General features: G+C 46.0%; 1 protein-coding gene across 1 annotated transcript in view; it reads right to left on the bottom strand.

Moving 5' to 3' along the window:
- Positions 1-18,328, bottom strand: part of PXDC1 (PX domain containing 1) — a 40,071-nt gene extending 21,743 nt beyond the window's left edge. The window contains exon 1 of the mRNA XM_083624088.1: positions 16,956-18,328. Coding sequence (XP_083480214.1) covers positions 16,956-17,211 — 256 coding nt within the window. The 5' untranslated portion in view covers positions 17,212-18,328. The remainder of the gene's footprint in view (positions 1-16,955) is intronic.
- Positions 18,329-25,971: the final 7,643 nt, after the last annotated feature.

A 25,971-nucleotide genomic window follows, 5' to 3' on the forward strand; every position in this document is an offset into this window, starting at 1 on the left:
TGTCATCTTGGGTATCTTTACAAGCAAATTGCTGAAATTTGTTTCCTAGTTTACTCTCTAGTAGAAACCATCTTCCAAGAGAAACAATCTTCCAAGCCTGTGAGCAAAAAACAAACAAACCCCAGAGCTCTTCTTATATTAAGTACCTAAAATTAGCCACCCTTTGGTCAGATAGCTAGGAAAGAATAAAACTGCTTTGACATATATGAGTATCCGTCTCCAAACTGTCAAACATGAGAAATGTTACCCAACTTCATTGTTACGTGGGTAAAACTTGCTGAAAGAGCAAGAAGAGATTTGTGTTGTTCTCTGTGGGCATTTTGTCTGAAAGAAGATTACAGCATTTACAGCTGTCATTTGAAATTACAGTTAACAGCCGTCTTTGAAACTGCAAACTTCTTCCATACCTCATAGCCTCCTCTGTTACATATAATTTCAGAAGTGTGAGGAACTATGTTTAATGTCATCGTGCTTAGTCAAACTTACTGAGGCGCCAAGTCATCCCATAATCATGAGAAACACCACATCAGCTTCATGTCCCTCTTCTGGGCTTTCACAAGATGGTGCCCAGATACTTCCAAGCTAATCTCCAGAACCGTAATGCAAAAAAACTTGCTCTTTTAAAGGTGAGATTCTCAAAATGCAGAATCCCACCAAATTCCATAGTTCTGCAACATATTTAGAGAACTGCATGATACAGAGCCCTGTGGATTATATAGGTTCCCATATCATTTTTGCTATGATCATTTATATACTTGCAAGGTTGTTGTTGTTTAGTTGTTTAGTCGTGTCCGACTCTTTGTGACCCCATGGACCAGAGCATGCCAGGCACTCCTGTCTTCCACTGCCTCCTGCAGTTTGGTCAAACTCATGCTGGTAGCTTCAAGAACACTAACTAACCATCTCGTCCTCTGTCGTCCCCTTCTCCTTGAGCCCTCCATCTTTCCCAACATCAGGGTCTTTTCCAGGGAGTCTTCTCTTCTCATGAGGTGGCCAAAGTATTGGAGCCTCAGCTTCAGGATCTGTCCTTCCAGGGAGCACTCAGGGCTGATTTCCTTCAGAATGGATAGGTTTGATCTTCTTGCAGTCCATGGGACTCTCAAGAGTCTCCTACTTGCAAGGTAAAGGGTAAAGGGGACCCCTGACCATTAGGTCTAGTTGTGACCGACTTTGGGGTTGCGGCACTCATCTCCCTTTTTTTGGCCGAGGGAGCCAGCGTACAGCTTCCGGGTCATGTGGCCAGCATGACTAAGCCACTTCTGGCGAACCAGAGCAGTGCACGGAAACGGCATTTACCTTCCCACCAAAGCGGTACCTATTTATCTACTTGCACTTTGACATGCTTTCGAACTGCTAGGTGGGCAGGAGCTGGGACAGAGCAACGGGAGCTCACCCCGTTGCAGAGATTCGAACCGCCAACCTTCCGAATGGCAAGCCCAAGAGGCTCAGTGGTTTAGACCACAGCGCCACCCATGTCCAACACATGGGTGCACATGTACAGACATATACAGAGTTTCCAATTGCTTTTCACGTGCCCTGTTGCCTACCTTAAATATACAGAGAGCTGGAAAGCTGTGAAGTCTGTAGTCTTGAGCTGCGATCAAGCATTCACATGACCAAAATGAAATTAGGAAAGGGGTGCCACAGCTGATTCTTAGAATGGTCAAGATGGCTTTAAAAGAAGATTAGGCAAATTCATGGAGGATAAGGCTACCAGTAGCCACTAGGCACAATGTCTATGTTCCTCCTCCGCTGTATGCCTCTGAATATAAATTGCTGGTCATCACAAGTGGAGAGCACTGTTGCAAACAGGTCCAGCTTGAAGGTATCCCATAGGTATCTGGTCGGATGACATGAGAACGGACTGCTGAACTAGATGGACCTTATATGTGATCTACCAGGGCTCATCTTACATTCCTTTTAAGACTGCAGTGAGATGGGTCTCTGAAAGGCTTTTGCAAGTCTCCTCCCTCTTCCCCATTGAAGTCCCTGAGACCAGGAACTTCGAAGGAAAGAAGAAAGAAACCTGCAAAAGCCTTTGCAGGTCTCCCCTGCTTTAAGTCCCCAATCTTGTGCCAATCTCACTCTGATCTTTTACTGTCACTCATTAGCTGATGGATGAAGAATAAACCCTAGGCTATGTGATCCTGTTCCCAATGGGATAAAACCCTGCCCAGCTCTCACCCATCAGCTGGTGGGCAGAGTTTGGGGAAATAGTCTGGCAAGTCAGCATTGGTTCATGGACTCGAGATTCTCCAGCCCTGTTATAGTGGGATGTTCTGCAAGCACCAGCAACAGCTAACTGAAAGGGGGGAAGATTTGCTGCCGGGGGAGAGGTAAGGCATGAAGAAAGCTTTGCTGTGGAGAGATAGCTGTGCTTCTCTTCGGCAAGGTTAAAATCAGGTAAGATGTGCCCTCTTTGCCCAGTTCCAATGACCATCTTTTGCATGTGCTAGGCATCCTGCATGCATGGAACAGGTACATTGTTCACACAGAACCTTGCAGAATCCTGCTATGAACTGGAAAACAAAAGTAGATACTTGTATTCTGTGCATGGGAACATGAGATCTTGCTGCAGGAGACAGGCAAGGCCTGCAGATTCACTGCCATATATACAATGTGAATGCATGTTTATATTTAAGCACTGCACACAGTAGGAGTTCTGTAAAGAGCAATTTCAGGTTGCATTTCTACAAACCAAGTATCTCAGCAATTGCATACTTCGATAGCAGCCACTTCTCATCACTGTCAAAGACACCAGGACATTTTCTGTCAAGGCTGAGACTTAATAGGTAGGGTAATTTGATGGAGGAAGCATTGGTCCAGACAGTAAGATTGTTTTAATGGTCATGTGCCAATTTAACCATGGACTTCATAAACCCAGAATTTCACTGGCTTTCTTCTGTCTCCTTGGTGAGTGCCAAAACTCTTCTAATTGGAAGAGTCATTTCCATAGAGGAAACTGAGTATGTTGACACAGTGTCAGCTCACTGAATTAATTTTGAGTGACGGAATAGCAAAGAAATGAATTCTGAATAAAGCACAGCATTCTACATTGCCTGACTGGAATGCACAAGTGGAAATTTGTAGCAGTTGGTCATTATATAAATGGGATCTGAATATTTGTTTAAGTTCTAATTCGGATCCATCAAGAGATGAGGAATGAATATTCACAAATGGAGTTTGATGCTCAACTGCTGCATTTTATGGGTGTGTGTTTGGACCCAAATTCTCAAAATAGCAGTAGTTTGTTTTAGCAGGAGACTGAGGGCAGAATTCCTCCACTTCTGTATTATCTGCACTCGCTGGAAAGTCAGATGACTTCTCACCAAGTTAACAGTCCAGTGTACAGAAAGGGAAGTGCTAAATTTACACGTCCTCCATCAACTGTAATCTCATACTATGTCCCCTTCCAACTCCTCTTTGCTGGGGCAAAGTTATATACTAAGAGAGCAATCCTAACCATGGGAAATCATGGTTGCCCTAAGTGGATGAAGGGATCTCTAATGCAGTGTTTGAAACTAGCCAGGCGCCAGGCGCATTTGGTTCTGGAGAGGTCCAATTGCAACTACGTGGAGACTTCTGGGCAGCAGGTTGGCAACCACAGTTTAAAGACCTCTGCCTTAGTCCATAGTTAATGCATTTCCATTTCCTCTGTGTGTGTTTCTGCTTCTTGCATATTGGGACAAGTGAACTGCTGTAAGAAGCAAGCTACAGTCAAGCAATGTACTGTAGTTTTCCATGTATAAAATGAGGTTTCTTTTAGTGTAAAATAATCTCCAAAAACTGGGGGCATCTTATACACTGCTCCTCTTATACACAGGTAGTGGGCAGGGGTGACCGATGATTGGTTGCAGCCGCGAGCTGCAGATTGTCATTGGTGATTTGGTGTGTGATTGTTGGCTGAGTCAAAGGCTGCTTTTTATTGGCTGATGCTGCGTTAAATGGATGCGTGATTGGTTGCTGTGACAAGGACTGTTGTGGATTTGCAGCCACTGCAGCAATGGGGCTTGTGATTCCTTCCGCTGTCGGCGATCGGGCAGACTCATTTTGCAAATGTGAGTGATTGTTAGCAAACCACGCTAGCAATTGTAACCGTCGGGTTAGTGATGGGTTAGCTCAACAACTCTGGTCAATCCTCTGGTTCATCCCCCAAAAAAGCTCAAACTTTGGGTCATCCTCCCCCAAAAATCTCCACAACTTTGAGCCATCCTTTCCCCAAAAGTTAAACCACAGAGCCTAGGACTTGCCAATCAGAAGGTCAGTGGTTCGAATCCCCGCGACAGGGTGAGCTCCCGTTGCTCGGTCCCTGCTCCTGCCAATCTAGCAGTTTGAAAGCACATCAAAGTGCAAGTAGATAAGGTACGGGAAGGACTAGAAACAGAACTGTTGGAACCCAATACTAAGAATTTGTCAAGAATGTATAACTTGCTGTTGAAATGGAATACACAGGATGAGACGGTTAAATCAGCTATGATTAAATGGGCACAAGACATTGGTCATGACATTATGTTTGCTGACTGGGAACAGTTATGGACTACCAGTATAAAGTTTACGGCATGTAATGCCTTAAGAGAGAACATTATGAAAATGATTTATAGGTGGTACATGACCCCAGTCAAGCTTGCAAAAATCTATCATACGCCCAATAATAAATGCTGGAAATGTAAGGAAACTGAAGGTACTTTCCACCTTTGGTGGACGTGCCCAATGATCAAGGCCTTCTGGGAAATGATCTATAATGAAATCAAGAAGGTACTTAAGTGTACCTTTCATAAGAAACCAGAGGCCTTTCTCCTGGGCATGGTAGGCCAATTGGTGTCAAGGAAAGATAGGACGTTCTTTATGTATGCTACAACAGCAGCAAGAGTTCTTTTAGCAAAGTATTGGAAGACACAAGAACTACCCACGCTGGAAGAGTGGCAGACGAAAGTGATTGACTATATGGGACTGGCTGAGATGACTGGCAGAATCCGTGACCAAGGGAAAGAGACGGTGGAAGAAGATTGGAAGAAATTTAAAGTTTATCTTAAGAACTGTTGTAAAATTAATGAGTGCTAAAATGTCATGGGTAATGTAAAACAGAATTGCAGTGATAAATAATTGGGTAAGAGGAAAAAGATTAGAAACTGAATTACAAGTATTGAAATTAGGGGTTGCTGGAAAAGTTTAAAACAGGGATGCAGAAAAGGGAGGTATGGGGAAGTCGTTGAAACAAGGTTCAAGAAAGAAAGGTTAAGAAATTATATGTGTTTATATGTTTGTTTGTTTATGTGTCGTTAATTGTTAGTTGTATTGTGTTTTAATATATGTTGTAAAACCAATAAAAATCTATTATAAAAAAAAAAGATAAGGTACAGGAAGGTAAACGCATTTCTGTGCACTGCTCTGGTACACCAGAAGCGGCTTAGTCATGCTGGCCACATGATCCGGAAGCTGTACGCCGGCTCCCTCGGCCAATAAAGCGAGATGAGCGCCGCAACCCCAGAGTCGGTCACGACTGGACCTAATGGTCAGGGGTCCCTTTACCTTTACTCCCCAAAAAGTTCAACAACTCTGGGCCATTTTCTTAATTTGGAGTCCCCCAAAATAGGGTGCGTCCTATACAAGGGGGGCGTGTTATACATGGGAAAGTATGGTATGTGAGCTCACAGAATCATAGAAGGGACCCTGAGGGTCATTTAGTCCAACCCCCTGGTGAATAAAAGTTGTGGTGACCATAACCTAGGTTTAAGGTGGCATTTGGCACCTAGCTGATATACCTGAGGTTCTAACACTGCTCTAAGGTCACCTCTAGACTGTTGGTGTTTTGCAGGATGGATTCAAGTGCATATTGGAAATTTAGGTTTGCAGCATTAAAGTGGATGATAGTGTTCTGTTGCCCTGGTGCAACAAATTCCCTTTAAAAAACAACAGACTTTTTACAGTAAGGAAAGTGATGGGGGAACACAGTGAAAGGAACGGACTAAACAATTGCTTAATAGGAAGGTGCATAACCAACCACACAAACAAATCAGAATGGGTTCAGGATGAATGCTCACTATCCTATCACCTCCCTGCGAACAAATCAGAGCAAATGCTCAAAAAAGATTGGACACAGTCCAACCAGTAAGTAAGCTTTGTGCAAACAAATCTGGATTTACTGCCCCATAAACAGGTCATCTAGGGGAGCCCTGGATGCGACAGGGGAGAGGAATATTTCACTCTGAAGACAGATAACTTCTTTCTCTCTCTCTAGGATTGCCAAGTCCTGATGCCGCTGTATCTTTGGGAGTTGAATTTCATCAAAATTTGGAGCAGAATTCAGGAGGTCACAAAAAACTGCACATCACAGCAAATATTGTAGATTTTGATAGCTTAGCTCAGACTAGTAATATGAGTAAAGATTGTATCCAGGTTACTCTGCAGTGAAGCTTTCTAAATATTTGTTCTCTCTTTTTTCCATTTCAACAAACTCAAGCCTAGCATATACAGTGGTACCTCGGGTTAAGAACTTAATTTGTTCCGGAGGTCCGTTCTTAACCTGAAACCGTTCTTAACCTGAGGTGCCACTTTAGCTAATGGGGCCTCCCACTGCCGCCGCGCGATTTCTGTTCTCATCCTGAAGCAAAGTTCTTAACCTGAGGTACTATTTCTGGGTTAGCAGAGTCTGTAACCTGAACCTGAAGCGTCTGTAACCCGAGGTACCATTGTAGTGGGCACACAGCTAGCTTTAAAAAAAAGGAGGAGGAAGACTAGTAACCTGTGTGACTTTGTTTTGCAAGCCTGGCTTAGTTACAAAGTCAATGTATTCAAGTAACCCTGTGACAACATATATCAGCTAAAAAAAACTATTGTCTTGTTCCCAGTACAGTGGTACCTTGGGTTACAGATGCTTTAGATTACAGACGCTTCAGGTTACAGACTCCGCTAAACCAGAAATAGTACCTCGGGTTAAGAACTTTGCTTCAGGATGAGAACAGAAATTGCACGGTGGCAGCGGGAAGCCCCATTAGCTAAAGTGATACCTCAGGTTAAGAGCAGTTTCAGGTTAGGAACGGACCTCCGGTACGAATTAAGTTCTTAACCCGAGGTACCACTGTAAATTCAAAATGATTGGCAGCACATCATTAAGATCTTTTTACCAGGGCACTTAAAAGCAAGCAATTCATAACAAAAGATACAAACTGGCTCCTTTTTCGGCAAGCTGCACTGCCAGGGTGTACAGCCCATGCCATATTAAAAACAACAGCTCCTTGCAAAAGAGAACGAGGCAGCCAAAAACTTACTTTCAGCTAGATAATTAAAGAGTCAGAGCCTTTGTTTGCCAGACAAAGATTCCGAGCAGGCTCCGTTAATGCACTGTTGACACTGCCGACAATAAAATGTGCCACAACTGATGCAGGGCATCAATTGCGAAAGTATCTTTACTGCCACAGCATAGCAACTGCAGCCGCTGCCTTTGGAAACGCTTGGTTTGCTTCAAGAAAGTTACAGACTGCCAGGAAACAAGGAGAAACCTGTAGACCAGCGTACATGCCTAATGCATATGTACAAATGCTCTTCACCACTATGGAAGAGCCAAAAATTGTTGAGCCAAAAAAAATGATGTTTCAATTGACTTGTCTAAGTTCCTGGACCACCTTTCAGAAATTCCCCTCGGCCGTCAATTCCACCTTTGAAATCCAGGTAATGTCCAGGAAAATCTGGATGTATGGCAGCCCTAACTTCAACAATCCAGGAAAACACTGTAGTACTCTGTAGTGTTGACTCCTTAACTGCTGTGGCAAAAAGTCACAATTCAAATTCCAGGGTAGTGGAGTTGTACTTTTGGGCACCTAGGCTGCGTAGACACTATACCTTTAAGGCACATTCAAAACACACCCTTTCCCTCAAATAATTCTGGACAATACAGTTTACCTCTCACAGAGCTATAACTCCCAGCAACCCTTAACAAATTAGAGTGTCCAGAATTCTTTGAAGAGGAAAATCTGCTCCAAATGTGCCTTAGGGTCCAAACACCACAACTTATTAAATACTATCTAAACATCATGATTTGAACAGACTAGTTTGATGTAGTAGGATCTTGGAATCCAGGGTTCAAATCCCTGCTCAGCCCTGAGCCATTCACAAGCTCTGGCTGCATCTACACAGCCTTGGTGAAGATTTGACGTTTTCATCCCCAAAAAGTTTTTTATTTGAGTTTCTACTAAAATGAGGCTGCATTTTAATGTTGTATTTTAATCTTGTTTTTATGTTGTATTTTAATCAATTGTTTTTATACTTGGTGTTGGCCGCCCTGAGCCCGGTCTTGGTGGGGGAGGGCGGGGTATAAATAAAACATTATTATTATTATTATTATTATTATTATTATTATTATTATTATTTATTAGTATATAAAAAAACTCTGAAAAACCCCTCACAATGGAAAAATTCATAGAGTTCTACAGCACCATCTGGTGTCACAGTGTTATAACACACTGTATTTTACTAATACAGTGGAACCTCGGTTTTCAAGCATCTCGGAAGTCAAACGTTTCGGCTTTCGAATGCCGAAAACCCAGAAGTAACTGCTTTGGTTTTCAAACGCTTTTCAGAAGCCGAACATGCCACACAGCTTCCATTTTGAATTTCCCTATTGTATTGAGGCTTCCGTATTGAGTTTTCAGTTTTTGAACATTTCGGAAGTCGAATGGTCTTCCGGAATGGATTACGTTCGAAAACCAAGGTTCCACTGTATGGTTGAAAGTCTCAGCCCAATGTACCTCACAAAGTGGTTGTTGAGGAAGAGAATGATGTACGTCACCTTGAGGTCCTCAGAGGACAGGTGGGATATAAATGTAATACTGAACAAAATAAGGCTGCTATAGAAAACAAAGAACTTATTTAAAAAGGCCTGCATGATTTGATTCCTACCAAGTTGTACAACCCACCAGCTCTCTTTATGTGGTCTGCCTAACATTGCTCCATTCCCAGTGTTCGAAATTAGCCAGGAGCATTTTGCACCTGGATATCAACCACTGGGGACCAAGTGAAGCTGCCTGGGTGCCAGGATGGCGCCTGACATCTCCACCATCTGGGGGTCACTGGATCTGGACTGTTTCCACACACTAATACCCCATCCTGTAGATGTCTATCAGTTATAATTTATCTGCACACTCGGAATGAATTTCTGGATTCTTCCACTGAGAATAACGGGCAGCATTTTGCTGGTTCATAATAATAGTGCGCCTCCAATAATTCTTTTTATCCAAGGGCCCTTTGTCCAAATGCAAAATCTTTGTAAGTGAACAATTGCTGAGGATCAAGCCAAAGAAAGAAAGAAACATGAAACACCCTGTATATAATAACCATGTTTGAATCACATATATTAAATAGTGATATACATCTGGGTCAGACTCAGGAGGTAAAAGTCACCCAAGAGGTTTTATGTTCCCAGGCAGAAAAGAAAAGAAGAAAAAGCAGTGTACAATAAATTAAGCCACTAAAAGATATTAACAAGAGATACTGTGTACACAGTATCACAGTGTTAGTGAAGTTTTGGGTGGTGACCATGTGGAAAGATATCAAACGTATTCATTTGCTATAAGTGAATCCATAAGGATTTGAATGTTTGCCTGTTAGCCATACAACTTCTTGCCCTGCAAATTTTCATTAACATTTGAGAGAGGATATAAAACAAGCTATATAAACCCAAGGAATAGATAGCTTTTTGTGCATACTTTATTGAACAAATTGCTACTAGCAAAGGGCTATGCAAATGGATGGTATTCTTTAAAGTTTGCTGTAACTCCTGACACCTTCATTTCGCCTTATCAACAGGAATCCCAAAATAAACGGGCACTTCATCTGTTCTCTGTGCCTCACGTTAGAAACACAGATCCATACTTACTAGCAGCAGCTGTCTTGGGTATATCAGACACGAATATTTTCTGAGCTGTACCTGGAGATTGAATCTGGGGCCTTTAAACACAAAATGAATAGACCTACGGCACTATTCGATGGTAGTACATGGTATGAGGTCACATGCAATTCACTGGGAAGCTAGCAAATAAGACTCTCCCCCCCCCAAGGAGACCAAATACACACCCACAATCTGATGTGCAAACGGCAGAACAGCAAGAATGCTTGCAAAGTATTTTAGAAAAACAAACCCGATTGGGTTCGTCTCCAGGTTTCAGCAGCAGTGCTCCAGAGCTGTCGGCAGGGGGCACTTCAGGACAGTGAGTCTCAGCCAAATTCCTCCCTCCCTCCCTCCCGCTGCCAGCAAAGCACAAACCAATGTGGAAACAACTTCACATTTCCAAGATCACAAAAGGAAACAACAGCCCAAAAAACAATGCAGTGAAGATTGAAGTGGCAGAAGCAGAGCAGAATGAAATAGTCCAAATACTTGAGGGGGTGGGAGCAGTAGCGGTGGTTAGGGAAGGATTCCATTAGAGGCAGAGAGTGAAGAAACTTGACTAGTTTAAAGACCTAGGGAAAGATGGGGAAGTTAGCTGAAGGCAATACAGCCTGGCGCTGACAGAGCATGCCACAGCTTCTGTGGCCCACGAGCTGAAAAGGAACAGAAAGGCTGGCTGAAGAATTTCTCAGCAGGCTGGTTAGCCACCTATGGCTGGGTGACCCAGGCCAGCCGCTTCATACATCCATGTACACCCCTTGATTTCTCTATATTGATTATTTAAGGCACAAGGCTCTTTGCTGCACCCAGTGGCCTCGGCACAAGGTGACTTCCGGGAACATGGGGAGCTGAGAGCGATCGCAGTTTGCCTGGGATCATATGCTTGTGAGTTTTGATGGAATTAACTCGGATGGATTTGCACAGAGGTGAACTCTCGATGCTGCTGGACCGCAACTCCCATCAGTCCCCGACCAATGGCCATGTTAACTGCGGGTGATGGGAGCTGGGGTCCAGCAACACCTGGAAGGGCACAATTGCCCCCTCTCTGGCCTAGAATGTGAGCGTAAAGCCATCTCAGGGTTGTTTCCAGGTAAGTGGCTAAAAATATGTAGCTTGGCCTCAAATCAGTGCTGCCCAGCAGGCATTGCTAGAGGCTTATGGGCAGTGTTAAAGGTAAAGGGTAAAGGGACCCCTGACCATTAGGTCCAGTCGTGGCCGACTCTGGGGTTGCGGCGCTCATCTCTCTTTATTGGCCGAGGGAACTGGCGTACAGCTTCTGGGTCATGTGGCCAGCATGACTAAACCACTTCTGGCAAACCAGAGCAGTGCACGGAAATGCCGTTTACCTTCCCGCCAGAGCAGTACCTATTTATCTACTTGCACTTTGACGTGCTTTCGAACTGCTAGGTGGGCAGGAGCAGGGACCGAGCAACGGGAGCTCACCCTGTCATGGGGATTCGAACCGCCGACCTTCTGATCGGGAAGCCCTAGGCTCTGTGGTTTAACTCACAGCGCCACCCGTGTTAGGAACTCAGATATATAAGCTAGGTGCCAAATGGCTCCTTAAACCAAGGCTGCGGCCCCCTCACAGCAGAATGCCTAGTTGCCCTTTTGGGGCAAGGCGGCTCTAAAGTCTTCTTTTTTGAATGCTGGACTGACTGTGATTGAGTCTCAATTGAACTAGTTCAGATGGCAACCTTGAGCTAGGTTAAGAGCTTTGAGAACTTAAAGAAGAAGAGTCCCATGATCCAGGGACAGTCCACATACATACTGGCCGATTCCAACCTCTTTCTCTTAAGGATAACTGCTCCTGCTCAGGCTGCTCAGAAAAAGCATGTTGGTTCCAGAAATTCTTTCTGACTGTGCATATAAAATATAACGGACAGGATTCTAAGGGTGGGGTATTAGTGTGTGGAAACAGTCCAGATCCAATGATCCCCAGACATGCACCTCCAGATGGTGGAGATGTCAGACCCACCCTGGCACTGAGGCATCTTCACTTGGTCGCAAGCGGTCGAAAGACAGATGCAAAATGCGCCCGGCCAATTTCAAACACTGCTTATGGGATATTTATGGCCATCATAAATATCAGTAGAGTAAAGTGATACCTCTGGTTACGTACATAATTCATTCCGGAGGTCCGTTCTTAACCTGAAACTGTTCTTAACCTGAAGCACCACTTTAGCTAATGGGGCCTCCTGCTGCCGCAGCGCGATTTCTGTTCTCATCCTGAAGCAAAGTTCTTAACCCGAGGTACTATTTCTGGGTTAGCGGAGTCTGTAACCTGAAGCGTATGTAACCTGAAGCATCTGTAACCCGAGGTACCACTGTATACCTCAAGGAGCGTCTCCACCCCCATCGTTCCACCCGGACACTGAGGTCCAGTGCCAAGGGCCTTCTGGCAGTTCCCTAACTGCGAGAAGCCAAGTTACAGGGAACCAGGCAGAGGGCCTTCTCGGTAGTGGCACCCGCCCTGTGGAACGCCCTCCCACCAGATGTTAAAGAGAACAATAACTACCAGACTTTTAGAAGACATCTGAAGACAGCCCTGTTTAGGGAAGCTTTTAATGTTTGATGGATTACTGTGTTTTAATATTCTGTTGGAAGCCGCCCAGAGTGGCTGGGGGAACCCAGCCAGATGGGTGGGGTATAAATAATAAATTATTATTATTATTATTATTATTATTATTATTAGGACTACAAATATGAAATTCTCTATAAGGTGGTGACACATAGCACAGGGTGAGACTGCCAGTTTCTTTTCTCTTGCCAGTTTAGTTGCAGCATCCAGTAAAACCTTCAGCAGACTCGGAGTTCCTCTGTCCAAACAGATCCGTCCCTGTTTTGCAGTTTGGTGAAGTAGAGGCAGCCACCCAGGCTCTTCTCGGTGCCCCTCTTTCCCTCGCCTGCCTGCAATTGTACTCAGAGTCTCCTGCAGCGTCTAGGTGCAGCCTGTGTACATAGAGTTTGATTGCCCAGTTCAGTTTCCCAGCAATCAGAGCCAAACAATGACAACAGATCCCCTTCTGCCTGACCAGTGTTTCCACGTGACTTTGTAGCGTTTCTTCTTGACATCCAGCTGGCACATGCATATATAATATATATGGCTTGATGCAGTGTCACACGGGGGACACCCAATCCCATTCACTTTGCGGCATTTTCCCACCCCAGCTGACCCTTGTTGCTTTTCCTGAAAAACTTTTTATTTATTTCACTTTTACCCCACCTTTTTCTCCAAGGAATCCATGCTCCTCCCCTTCCCACAACAACCCTGTGAGGTAGGCTAGACCAGAGGTCAGCAAAAATTTTCAGCAGGGGGCTGGTCCACTGTCCCTAAGACCTTGTGGGGGGCTGGATATATTTAGGGGGGGTGAACGAATTCCTATACCCCACAATAACCCAGAGATGCATTTTAAATAAAAGCACACATTCTACTCATGTATAAACACACTTATTCCCGGACTGTCCGTGGGCCGGATTTCGAAGGCGTTTGGGCCTGATCCAGTACCCGGGCCTTAGTTTGCTTACCCATGGGTTAGACTGAGAGGCACAAGGTCACCCAGCGAGCTTCATGGATGAAGGCAGGGGGGATTTGAACCCTGGTCAAGCAGGTCCTAGTCCAACACTCTAACCACTACACCACACTAGCGTTTTAGAGTGGAACTTCACAGAGCTACAATTCCCAGCACCAGTAATAAGCTACAGCTCCCAGGTTCTTAGGAGGTGCATGTGCTTAAAATGTATTTTAAATGTATGGTGTGCACGCACAGCTGTAAACTGAGATGCAAGGCACAGCTATGCTTTTTGACTCCCCTAAAGCAATTGCAAAGAATAGTAATAACAATTTAAAAAAATAAAATAAAGCAAAACATTCTCCTTGGACTACTGAGTTTGCTGTTATGGGCAAGCAGCTATTTCTCACAGAAAGCAATGCTAAAAAGACAACCTACATGCCTAGGAAAACTTGCAATGGGAGTGAATTTCAGAAAACACATGGGAGTCCTTTTCTACCTCCCAAACTTCCAGTGCATAAAAAGTGAGAATGTCAGCAAAAGGGAATCTAAGCTAGTGTCGTTTTTCATGCGTGCCAAATTTTTGCATACTCAGTTGCTGATGTTTAACGTGGTGAGCGCAAACAAACTATTAGTATTAGTATTAGTATTATGCTCTGCTCCCTTGCATTCTAAAGTGGTACAATTCCAGTAAGTGTTTATTATGTGCTTTTCATTATGTGCATAGATTGGCTATAAGATTGCCGTAAAACCACTTTTTCTACTGTACTGGGGGGGGGGGAGAGATATACTTCATTATGGATAGTAATTACATGCATATGCCATCAGTTATATTGGGCAAAAATGGCTAATACCATAATTCACACACTTAAGTCCTAAGCCTGCCTTTCTCCTTCATTTTCTTTTGTCCTTCACTTTAAAGAGTCCTCAACACAATTAATGAAGCTGCTGTAGCCACCTTAGTTTACAATGCAACCCTGTTGCACTTGGGATGTCATTAGCAGAGGATCAAGGCGCTGTGTCACAACAGTGACACCTCACAGACTTGTTGCAAGGGTAAAAGTGGCTTATGTATTGAAAGTGTTGATCAACCATCTTTGCATTTATGAAAAATGCAAATTTTTTTGTTTGTAAATACTGCAATTTGTTGAAAGCCCACACTGGGCATCAAATTAAAAGTGCCGTGCTAGACTCTCAGATATGGTGACCCTCCTGACTGGCTTTGTTTTTGTTTTGTTTTGAAGGTGTGTTCTGCAGCGTGTCATGGACACAATAATTATGCATTAGATTTATACTAGCCCATTCACAAATCATTCCGCTTTATTAGTTGTCCTGAGATTCATCCCCACCTTTGCTGCGTGACTGGCCATCTGAAGGGGCACTCTTGCACACTAGCACAGCAAAAGCGGTGCCAAATTGCCCTCCCCTCCCACCCCGGAACATTTGTGGTATAAGAAAGTTACGAGATTTCAGCAGGAAACTGCAAGACGTGCACCATTTGGAAAAGAAGCAGTATGTCCACACCAGAACTTTTGCAGGCACAAACGACACTGACTCCATATAACCGTCCTAATACAAGCATGAGCAGAAATTATGAATGTGCAATTAAAAAGATGGGTTCATAGATTATAGAATTATAGAATTATAGAATTATAGAGTTGGAGGGGACCACAAGGATCATCTCGTCCAACCCCCTGCAATGAAGGAATTTTCCACCCAAAGTGGGGCTCAAATCCACAGTCCTGAGATTAAGAGTCTCATGCGCTACTAAATGAGCTGTATGATAGTTTTACTCAGAGTAGACCTACTGAGATTCATGGGCCTAAGTTTAATGTTCATTAAATTCAGTGGATCAACTCTGGGTAAGAATAGCATCGGATCCAATCCAAAATCAGGGGTGGGTGGGTGGGTTTGTTGTCCATTATTTACCACACATTTGCAAGGAAGTAGAACAGAACGCAGGAGAGAGCCATTTCAAAACCAAATGCAAAACTTGCCAACATAGTTATTACTTCTGAATTGCAGTCAGGAAATGCATAACTCTGTATAATTGTCACTTGTCAAAACTGCCTCACAACTTCCTGTGGGGCTGTTCCTTCCTGATTATTTGGAAGAGTCATTCAGCGCTGAACGTGAAGGGCCAACGCTCCATAGTTCTGGAGATCAGTCTACGATACTAACATCTGAACCGATGGACAGCCATCCCTAGGCACAAGCCACCTGCCTATCAAAAATAGAGAGAGATTTTTCCAGGCACTGTACCACATCATTCACACCCCACTCTGAGACGAGGCCACCTGAGATAACTAAGATATGCTGAGTGGAAATGGGGCATTTCTTAGGTTGCTATGCTACCTATACTTTTTAATATTGGTGCCAAGCCAATCACCTGCCTGGAGTCTTTTAAGACCGGAAGGTTTAGAAATCTGAAAGACTAGACTAGAGTGGACCAATCAGCCCTCCTACACGTCCCAAGATATAGGATGCTCTACAAATTAGCCTCCTGCCTCTGCCACAGATCACTGGGCAAGGTACCTTCATCTCAGGCTAGTACCTGACTCACTTATCCGCATGTCCAAAAACTGTTTGCACACATTTGATGCCATTTGCTGAATCAGCACAACCCAACACTCACAAGCGTACACAGGGCCAGAGATCAGCACTGAGAGTCGAAAAGGCTATCAGCAATCAAGGTGAGTGATTGACATGGCAGGGGGAGAGTTTGCTCACCAAACTCCTGCACAAAATTACCAATCAGTGTCCTCGTCTGCCTCTTATTTGGCACGAGTGTCATCTAAAAGCATGCCAAAGTGCCAGCGGAGCAGACAGGTCTAGATAAATGCAGTTCCTCATACAGCAGCTATCAGAGCTACAGCAGTTTTAGGAGTTAATTTCAGCAATCGCACCCCTAGCGTTATACGCATGATGAGAGTCCACAGGATTAAAGAGCCAAAGACAGTACGCAATCTGGGTTCACACCGTCATCAGCAGTTACGAAGTGTGCATGCACACGAGAGCTCATACCAATACTGTAACTAACTTAGTTGATCTCTAAGGTGCTACTGGAAGGAATTTTTTTATTTCATGATCAGCAGTTACTTTTGCACATGCTCAGAGGCACTCTGTACAAAGCATTCCATACATCCCAGGACTTAAGTATTGGAGTCGAAGCAGTCCTTGCAGCCAAGCCCTGACGACCCTCGCCTCCGATTAAGCCTGGCTATTGGATTCCCACCCATCCCACTCTTCCTTATTCCCCTTCCTATGTTCCTGCTGGAAAATCGAACTCGGGACCTAGGGCGTAGTCCTGGCTGTAATCCTGCCCTGCAGCTAGAAAGGCACTCTGCACATGCTCGTAGTGAAACCCACCAGCAAAGGATTGAAAGGGGAACGAGAGGAAGAGGACCCTCCCCACGTCTCCCCAATTCCGAGGAAGGAAGCTCCGCTCTGATTTTAGCTCAACTCCCTTCCGAGTTAACGGAGACGCGGCAAGGAGCGTAAAGCGAAACGAGGGCGAGAGACAGAAGGGGGGGAGGGAGAGCGGGGAAACCCGTGCCAACCTTGGAGCAAGGGGGACTGTGACAGCTCGGGGCGATCCTCGGGGAAGGAGTCGAGCAGGCGCTTGAAGAGGCGGCCCAGATCCGAGTAGCTGCGGTGCAAGTAGAGCACGTTCCTGTCCGACCACTCGGTGCGAATCTCGAAGAACTCCTCCTCGTCGCCTCGCCGGTTGATGATGAGCCTCCGGATGCCGTTGACCCAGCAGCCGCGCACGAACATGTTCACCAGAGAGGTGCCCTCAAACACGGCCGAGGCCATCCCGCCGCTGCCCGAGGCGCATAACCCCTCCGCCGGCCGGGGACTGGACGGGAGCGGACCGCCTCCGTCCTCCCAGGCGCGCCGATTCAGCGGAGAGGACGGGAACCCGCCATCGCAGGGCTAGGCGGCGTCGCTTTCGGCCAGGCGCGCTCCCCTCGGAGCTGCGCGTAAAGCGGCCCGGCGCCTCCTCTGCGCTCTTGGCCCGAGAAAGGGGGATGTCTCCGCCCTCCTCCTCCGGCTCCTCCTCGCTTCCACTTGCCTCCCTGCGTGTCCACCCGCGCGGGATCGCGCCCGGAGAGTTGCCCTCGAGCCAAGCGGCCCCCTTTCGCTTTGGGGACACTACTTGAGGCAGAGGCGGGGATCCGACGACGGCCCAACCAACGCCACGGAGAAGCGCCTTAGTACGTGCTGTGCGCGCGCGTTAAAAACTCTTCCCTTTTTCTCTCTCCTTTTTTTTTTTTTTTTTTTTTTTTTGCAATCTGAGCTTCCGAAGAATCCGAAATACTTCGCTGGCAGGGCAAAGAGCTTGTTGCAAAACACGCACGCAAAGGGGCGGTTGGCTGGGCGCGCCAAAGGTGGCTTCGGATTGCCCTAATGCAACACGTGGAAGGAAACTGGGAGACAGGCAGCCCACTCCCCGAGTGTCCCTTCCTGCGGCCGCTGCGTGGATCAGCTATTAGTCGGACATCGGTAGAAAACAGTGGCGTATTATTATTATTATTTAACGTAACTGAAAAACGGAGACAGGTTAATGAAGGGCGGGTGGGATCGGAAACAGCGACGAAAAGGAGCGGATTCCTTGCTTGCCTTTTCCTCCATCGCGGCCATCCCTAAGTTTCTAGTCCTGGGGGAGAATAGGATGCCAAGGAGGAGGGTTCATTTTCCCCCAAGAGGTTTTCCTTGCAAACAAACCGCAGCTGGTTTTGGCGAAGATAAGTTCAGCGATTGTTTTCCCTCTCCGGAGCAGAGCAGGTTTGCCCGTCGAACAAGCGGCGAGTTTGTAGCTTCCACGCGCGCGTTTGTTTCCACGCAGTCCTGAGTATGGACGGGCGTCGAAAAAGCCGAGCGTGGCGCAGCTTTGCGCGCTCGCCTTACCCTACTGGGGGCTGTTCTGGAAAGAGAGAGAGAGTCCAAACTCTTCTCTCTCTCTCCGCCTTCGCAACAGCTGGAAAGGGCGGGGCAGATCTGTCCAGAGAGCAAGAAAAAAAAGAGAGAGAGAGAGATTCTTCTAGCACTTCCTACGACAATCCTTTCCAGCAGCGGCAGCCTGAAAACAAAACAGCAGCCGCACACAAAAGGCGTCTCCGATGGTTTTAAGAAGCTGCATAATAGAAATCCTGTTCCAGAGCCGGCTGTAGGTTTGAGGACCTCATTCCAAAGCGCCCGCTGGCGGTGGATCCCGCGTCCACCCGCGGATCCCAGTCACGATGGGTTTATTTGGACAGCTGGGTCCAGTCACCATTCATATTTCCCACAGTACTCCTTGGAAATGGCAGTTAGACCCAGACAGGCACCGCTTGCTAGGAAGCAAGCTGTAAAAGGCCCTCTGCCAGAATGGTGAGGGCCTAGTGGCTGCCCCAGGGATGCTGAAGTGGGGCTTGCCCTATTTGGTCAACGTGTTATTCCATCAGTTTCCACAAGCACGCATTTAAATGCTCTTAACACTTTTGCACTCTTATGCCAGCAAAGTCTTTTTCTTCCTTTGCTGGGGTGGAGCTTCAGCAGAGAAGGAGGTAAAGGTAAAGGGACCCCTGATCGTTAGGTCCAGTCGTGGCCAACTCTGGGGTTGTGGCGCTCATCTCGCTTTATTGGCCAAGGGAGCTGGCGTACAGCTTCCGGGTCATGTGGCCAGCATGGCTAAGCCACTTCTGGCGAACCAGAGCAGCGCATGGAAGCGCCGTTTACCTTCCCGCCAGAGCGGTACCCATTTATCTACTTGCACTTTGATGTGCTTTCGCACTGCTAGGTTGGCAGGAGCAGGGACCGAGAAACGGGAGCTCACCCCGTCGCGGGGATTCAAACAGCTGACCTTCTGATCAGCAAGTCCTAGGCTCTGTGGTTTAACCCACAGTGCCACCCACGTCCCTAGAGGAGGAGGAGCACATAATTCCTAGCTCTGAACCATGTGTCCATGGGGGCCACAGCAACAGAGGCAGGCCATTATAGGCGGTGGGCCTGAAGTTGCCATTAAGGGCAATGTGGCAGTTGGTGGCCAGAATCCAGGATGATGATTATGATTCATTGAATTTATATACCGCCCTATACCCGGGGGTCTCAGGGCGGTTCACAGAATAAAATCAAGATATAAAACCACAAAATACCTAATAAAAATAAAAACAACAACCCAATAGCTCCCCCCCAAAAAAAACACATTTTAAAAGGTCATAGGATGTCAATAGGATCAGCCAAAGGCCTGGTTAAAAATAACATTTTTGGCTGGTGCCTAAAGGTGTATAATGAAGGCACCAGGCAAACTGCCCTGGGGAGAGCATTGCACAGACAGGGAGCCACTGCAGAGAAGGCCCGTTCTCGTGTTGCTACCCTCTGGAGGAGACACATGAAGGAGGGTCTCAGAAGAAGAACTCAAGGTCCGGGTAGGTTCATATGGAAAGAGGCGGTCCTTGAGGTGTTGTGGTCCTGAGCCATTTAAGGATTTATAGGTCAAAACCAGCACTTTGAATTGGCAGAAACTACTGTATTTTTTGTCCCATAGGACGCTCCGTCCCATAGGACGCACCTAGTTTTTTGGGGGGGAAATAAAGGAAAAAAAATTTCCCTTTATTTCCCCCCAAAAAAGCAGGTCGGAGAAACTGAACCAGGTCGAGGAACAGCGGGATGGCGGCGCTGCGCCTCCCTGCTGTCCCCCGAGCTTGTGGGGCTGGCCGATGTCTGCCCAGCGCGAGGGGCGCTCTGATTCAGGGCACCCCGCCCGCCGGGCGGCAGGCTGCTATCCGCAGCATGGGGAGCCCTGCGGGGAACTCCTGCGGGGCTCCCCACGCTGCGGATGTGTTCCCGAAGTGCCGGGCGCCCTGAAAGCAGAGCGCCCGACGCTCCGGGAAGCAGGCTGCTATCCGCAGCCTAGACATCCCTGCGGGACCTCCCACAGGGCTGCCTAGGCTGCGGATAGCTTCCTGAAGCCTGGAGAGCGAGAGGGGTTGGTGCGCACCGACCCCTCTCGCTCTCCAAGCTTCAGCGAAAGCCTGCATTCGCCCCATAGGACGCACCCAGATTTCCCCTTCATTTTTGGAGGGGGAAAAGTGCGTCCTATAGGGCGAAAAATACGGTAATTAGTAGCTAATGCAGTCTGACCAGGATCGGTGTAAAATGCTCAAACCGTTTAGCTCCGGTGAGCAACAAGACCTCTGAATTCTGCACCAGCTGAAGTTTCCGAATGTAGCTGAGCATGTGGCTTAATGAAATGAACACAAACTGCACCATCTTGGCCCATATCAGTTAGGTCAATTGAATACTCCTCTAAATGTCCTTCTAAATTTTCCTCTAAAATGTCTTGGATAGGCCTTGAATTACATTAATGGGTTCACTCATCCTTACCCCTGTTCCTCACTGAGGTACAGCTCCTTGCATGATAGCAGGGGTGCCAACTTGAATACTGTAACGTAATTGAGGCAGCAGGGAAGCCCCGCCCCATATAATTGATCACATGACATGGTGCACACCATTTGAATGACCTTGGCCCCCAGAAGTTGGCTCCTATGCATTACAGAAAACATAGAGAACTTGAGGAGAAACCCACAGGGCTTTCACTAAATATGAAGCTGGCTTGAAGCATCAAAAAATAAAATAAAGACCAGCACCTACCTGCAATTGAAACATGTGAACAGTACAGGTGTGCAGCTCTCAGTACTCAGCAGAGAAGCCTCTACTGCTGTCCGCGGCTGCTGCATGTTCACAGGAGTGCAGCCTTGAGTAGAAATCTGCATGATTTCACAGACAGGCTGAAGAGCGATGATACATTTCCTCCTCCTTGCCTCCCGTTGACCCCCCAAAGACATGATTAATCAAGGGAGTGAAAGCTTCCCCACCTCTGCCTCAGGCAAAGGGGCCTAAGGGAGCTGTCTCATTAAGTGCAGCTGTCTGCCACCCCACCCCACCCCCCTCCGCACATAGTTTCAGATAGAGGCAAAGTAGGAATATTTGTGTTGTGGAAAAAGTGATGTGGGAGGCAATGGCTGCAAAGAGTCACCCTCTCAAGGGAAGGCTGGCTGGATGAGGGCACGGTGAGGACAGTGCTGAAGGAGCAACAGAAAGGTTATATATTGAGAACAGTTATAATACGTCTGAAAAGTGGGAGGAAAAAGAGAAGTGAGACGGTTTCGCCTTGGAAGAGGGTGGGTGGGAAGGAAGTGGTGTGTTTTTGCTGGACGTGAAGCCATACTTAGGCTGTATTCTCACTCCCTGCATTTCCAGAGCTGGTTTTTTAATCTGTGTTCACACTAGGTTATCCAAAATGCATAAGCATCCTGTACAGTGGTACCTCAGGTTAAGTACTTAATTTGTTCCGGAGGTCCGTTCTTAACCTGAAACTGTTCTTAACCTGAAACACCACTTTAGCTAATGGGGCCTCCTGCTGCTGTCACGCCGCTGGAGCACGATTTCTGTTCTTATCCTGAAGCAAAGTTCTTAACCTGAAGCACTATTTCTGGGTTAGTGGAGTCTGTAACCTGAAGCGTATGTAACCTGAAGCGTATGTAACCTGAGGTACCACTGTATGTTGTTATAAAATACTTCTGCATTCAACAAACCTTTGTGCTATCAAAGGGGTTTCCACCTTCTCCTCCCCCCTCCCCCCAATGTGTATGTTGTGCCATTGCCAAATCTGCTCTGGGGGTTTGGGGGGGGGACCCAGAACAGATTTAGAGGGTGCAGCAGGAAGAGGAGGGAGAGAAGTCTCTGTCATGCAAGGAAAAATCCTTGTGCTGGTGGAACCTTAGTCTTGCTGTTACATTGAATACAACCCTCTGTGGTGAAACAATATATTTTGTTGGGTTTCTTGCCTCCACCCTTTTGTCTGAAAGAATGAGGAGTTAAAATTCTCCCAACAAACAAAAAAGCCACCCAATTATAGCGACATCATAGCAGCAATTTACACCCCTCACATTCAAAGGAAGTTTTGCATTTTATTTCAATGGGTGGTGAATTGTGCCCCTTGGTTTTAATTCTAGGTTTGTATAAGCAATCCCTCTGCGCAACCAAATTGTTGCATCTGGATACAATTATATCACTTTTAGCCATAAAACATGCTGCACATCACATCGCCGCTTGGCTTTTTAATGCACTGTGAAGTTACAAAAACACTGGTGTTTCTTTGCAAATTACATAACTCTGAGTAATTATGTCACTACGAAGCAGTTTTCAGACAAACAGAATGAATTTCTGAAGATTGACTGTCGCAAAGCAGATGAGTCAGAAAAAAATCAAATCCCTTTTCACACACTTAAAAAACAAAAGCACTGCAGCTGTTTCTGAATTTATTTGAAGTGCCATGTAATGTTCCAGAATCTAGCAAAGAAAGCCCTCTTGAATCGTGCTTCTAGGAGCAGAAACTCTTTTCTATGGTGCCTCTAAGTCAGTTTGCACTGACTCTGTGCATTGCAAGGAGAGAGCTGTGGACATGTGTGATTGTGGTTTCTGTGTTATACTACACTTGCACAAGCAGTTTCTCTGCAAATGTTGGCCACCACCATTTTGTTGTAAATGACATACATCTGGGTATAAATTCCATGGAATTAATTAGGAATTACCTCTGAATAAGCTTGGATCCAGCTGGATCTCATTGGATCAATTCACGTATGCCAAGTTACCTGCACAGATCACATATTTATTAGAGGGAGGGAACCATGTACACAAAACATCATCACATGAAATGAATTATTCGTGTCTGTTTCACTCTGTGTATACTTGATTATATGCATTCATTGCCCACAACACTTGCCCACGTGGCGTTGCAGAATGGCTAACGGTCTGAGCTGCACAAAGTCCGGCACAAATTCACTGGGTGGGAAATTAGTCTGAAAGGGAGAAAACACCTTGAGGAGTGGGTGTGGATGTGAGAGGGAGAAGAACAGTGTTCTCTTGCTGCTGCTTTCCCGTTTTCATTTATTTCTTCGCTTGAAAACAGATCTCTTGCCATTATAAAGTAGCTAACTGTATAAACAGTTCAGCATGTTTGGACACTCAAATTTAGTTGCTTCGTTGATGTAGAGGTGGCAGCCTCTTTATGAAGACACTGATCCGCCACCATCATGTGTAACTGTGCTCTTAGACAAGCTGCTTTTCCATCCATTCATGCCACTGGAAAAGGAATTTTGGGTTAGAGGTCCAGGCCCTATTCAGCAGAATGAACATGAACCCACCCCAAGGAAGCAGAACTGGCCTGCCAAATTTTGAAATAAGTGCAGTAATACATGTTCCATTCAAAGCAGCGGGGACTGGACTGTTAGGGTGAATGGCCTCACCGCCCCATCGACCTTAGTTGGTCCCCAGCTAGCCTTCCTCTATCTCGCTTCTTATAAGTCCAGAAGGTAGCATTGGCTTTCAGCTTGCTCCTCTTCCTCAGTCTCAGTGTTGCTCTTTTATAAACTCAGTAGGGTGAAGGATGGGGCAAAACTAGAATTAGTTGGCTCTGCCCGTCATTGGCTCTGACTTTATCTACCTTTGACCTCCTTATCTTCTGCCCCACCAACCCTAACGGGCACCAACCATCCCCAGTCCAAACAGTGCAAGGCCATTGCAGCCAAAGTCTAAAGCTATCTAACCACACCACAGATTTCATCAGCCTCATATTCCCCTACTGGTGATAATGCCAGTCTACCATACAGGAATGTTGTAAGGATTGCAGAGATCACGTATATGAAGTTATATTATTTATATCCTGCCCCTCTGGCTGGGTTTCCCCAGCCACTCTGGGCAGCTTCCAACCGAATATTAAAAACACAATACAGCATCAAACATGTTCTTCAAGAGCCAATGTGTTGTAATGGAGTTTCAGACCCGGGTCCTATAGTGAGATCCAATCTGTATCCAGCCAAGAAACTCACTGAGCAATCCACTATTTCTCAACTTACACTATTTCACAGGATTCTTATCATTACCCCAGACTGGGATGACTGTCACCATGAGTGCCCTGGAAGAATCCATCTGTCATAAATAAAATTCATGAAATGTGCTATATAATGTAGTTTTTTTTATTGCTGTCAGGGAAATCAGCATTATGGTGCAACCCTAGTTAAAACCAAGCTATGGTCGGTAGATATAGAAGTAAGCCAAAGTCAACAGCAAATTCAGTTGCCCAAGCTGACATTGGGTCTGTTCAGATGTAATGACAGGCCATAATTATAGAAACATAACCACAGTTAGGTGTTGTGTCCAAATAGGCAAGCCATGAGTTGTGATCAGCTTAGCTACAAGCCAAAATAAGCAACCTTGGTTTGAGGCAGGTTTGCAAGCGATGATTAGTGCTACCTATGGTTTGTGACGACATTCATTCCAACAAACTGAAGTATGTGGCAGAGGCCCACCCACTTCTCAGAGTGGCTTGTGGCAAAGGCTTTCGCACATCCCTGACAGACAAGACTTCTCTTCTGTATGAGTTATTAGCTTTTGGGAATATTCAGTGTATTTCAAGAAGAGGGATTGATGTGACCCTTTGTGGCGTAAGAACAACATAACATGGTTCTTTTTGTTCCAGGGAAGCTTTTGTAATCTCTCTTGTTCCTATACATGGTGGTCCCTCTCGCGCTCTTCAAGGGAGGAAGCAAAACAAAAAGAAGAAAGAACTTTATTTCCGACAAGTTGCTGTGGTAACCCAAAGTGAATGTGCAGTCATAGGTCTCGGCTAGTGTGAATATGTTGATCCTGCTTCTATATAGGGAGACAGCAGAGACTGAAACACCTCATAAGAGGTTAAGTAGAACTAGGTGAGGGGGGGGGAATATTTTCTTAAATGAAAGCTATTTGGACAAAACTAAGGAGTTTAAGTGAGTGTATCAACTCTTAAGCAAATGCCCCGTTAATTTTTGCCCGTAATACTGTTGTGTTAAAGTAAGTAGGATGTCATGAGGCATTTTGCCTCAAAGTAACATGGGTGCCGCTGTGGGTTAAACCACAGAGCCTCGGACTTGCCGATCAGAAGGTCGGCGGTTCGAATCCCCGCGATGGGGTGAGCTCCCGTTGCTCTGTCCCTGCTCCTGCCAACCTAGCAGTTCAAAACACATCAAAGTGCAAGCAGATAAATAGGTACCGCTCCGGCAGGAAGGTAAACGGCATTTCCGTGCGCTGCTCTGGTTCGCCAGAAGCGGCTTAGTCATGCTGGCCACATGACCCGGAAGTTGTATGCCAGCTCCCTCAGCCAATAAAGCAAGATGAGCGCCGCAACCCCAGAGTCGGTCACGACTGGACCTAATGGTCAGGGGTCCCTTTACCTTTACCTTTACCTAACTGTCAGAACATGGCATCCTAGTGACGACTCTACAAGTCTTAGAGCCCCTTACAACTTAGCGTTAGAAAATGTTGAAATAACAGCAAAAACAACAATACCAGAAAAAGGCACACAACTTCTTTTTAAGAGAAACTCAAAAGTATCTTTGACTTAACATCTCCTGAGGCAAATAAGGGCCGAGCTACACATTACACCTCATGTACGAGCATATTTATTGTGTCTGGAGGATTCTTGAGTAGCATCCACTGAGGATAGCATCAGCTGGGGAACAACAGTTCAGGAGTGTTTATCCTTTCCTCACG

This window comes from Podarcis filfolensis, assembly GCF_964270895.1.
Source record: "Podarcis filfolensis genome assembly, chromosome: 7".
Lineage (NCBI taxonomy): Eukaryota > Metazoa > Chordata > Lepidosauria > Squamata > Lacertidae > Podarcis > Podarcis filfolensis.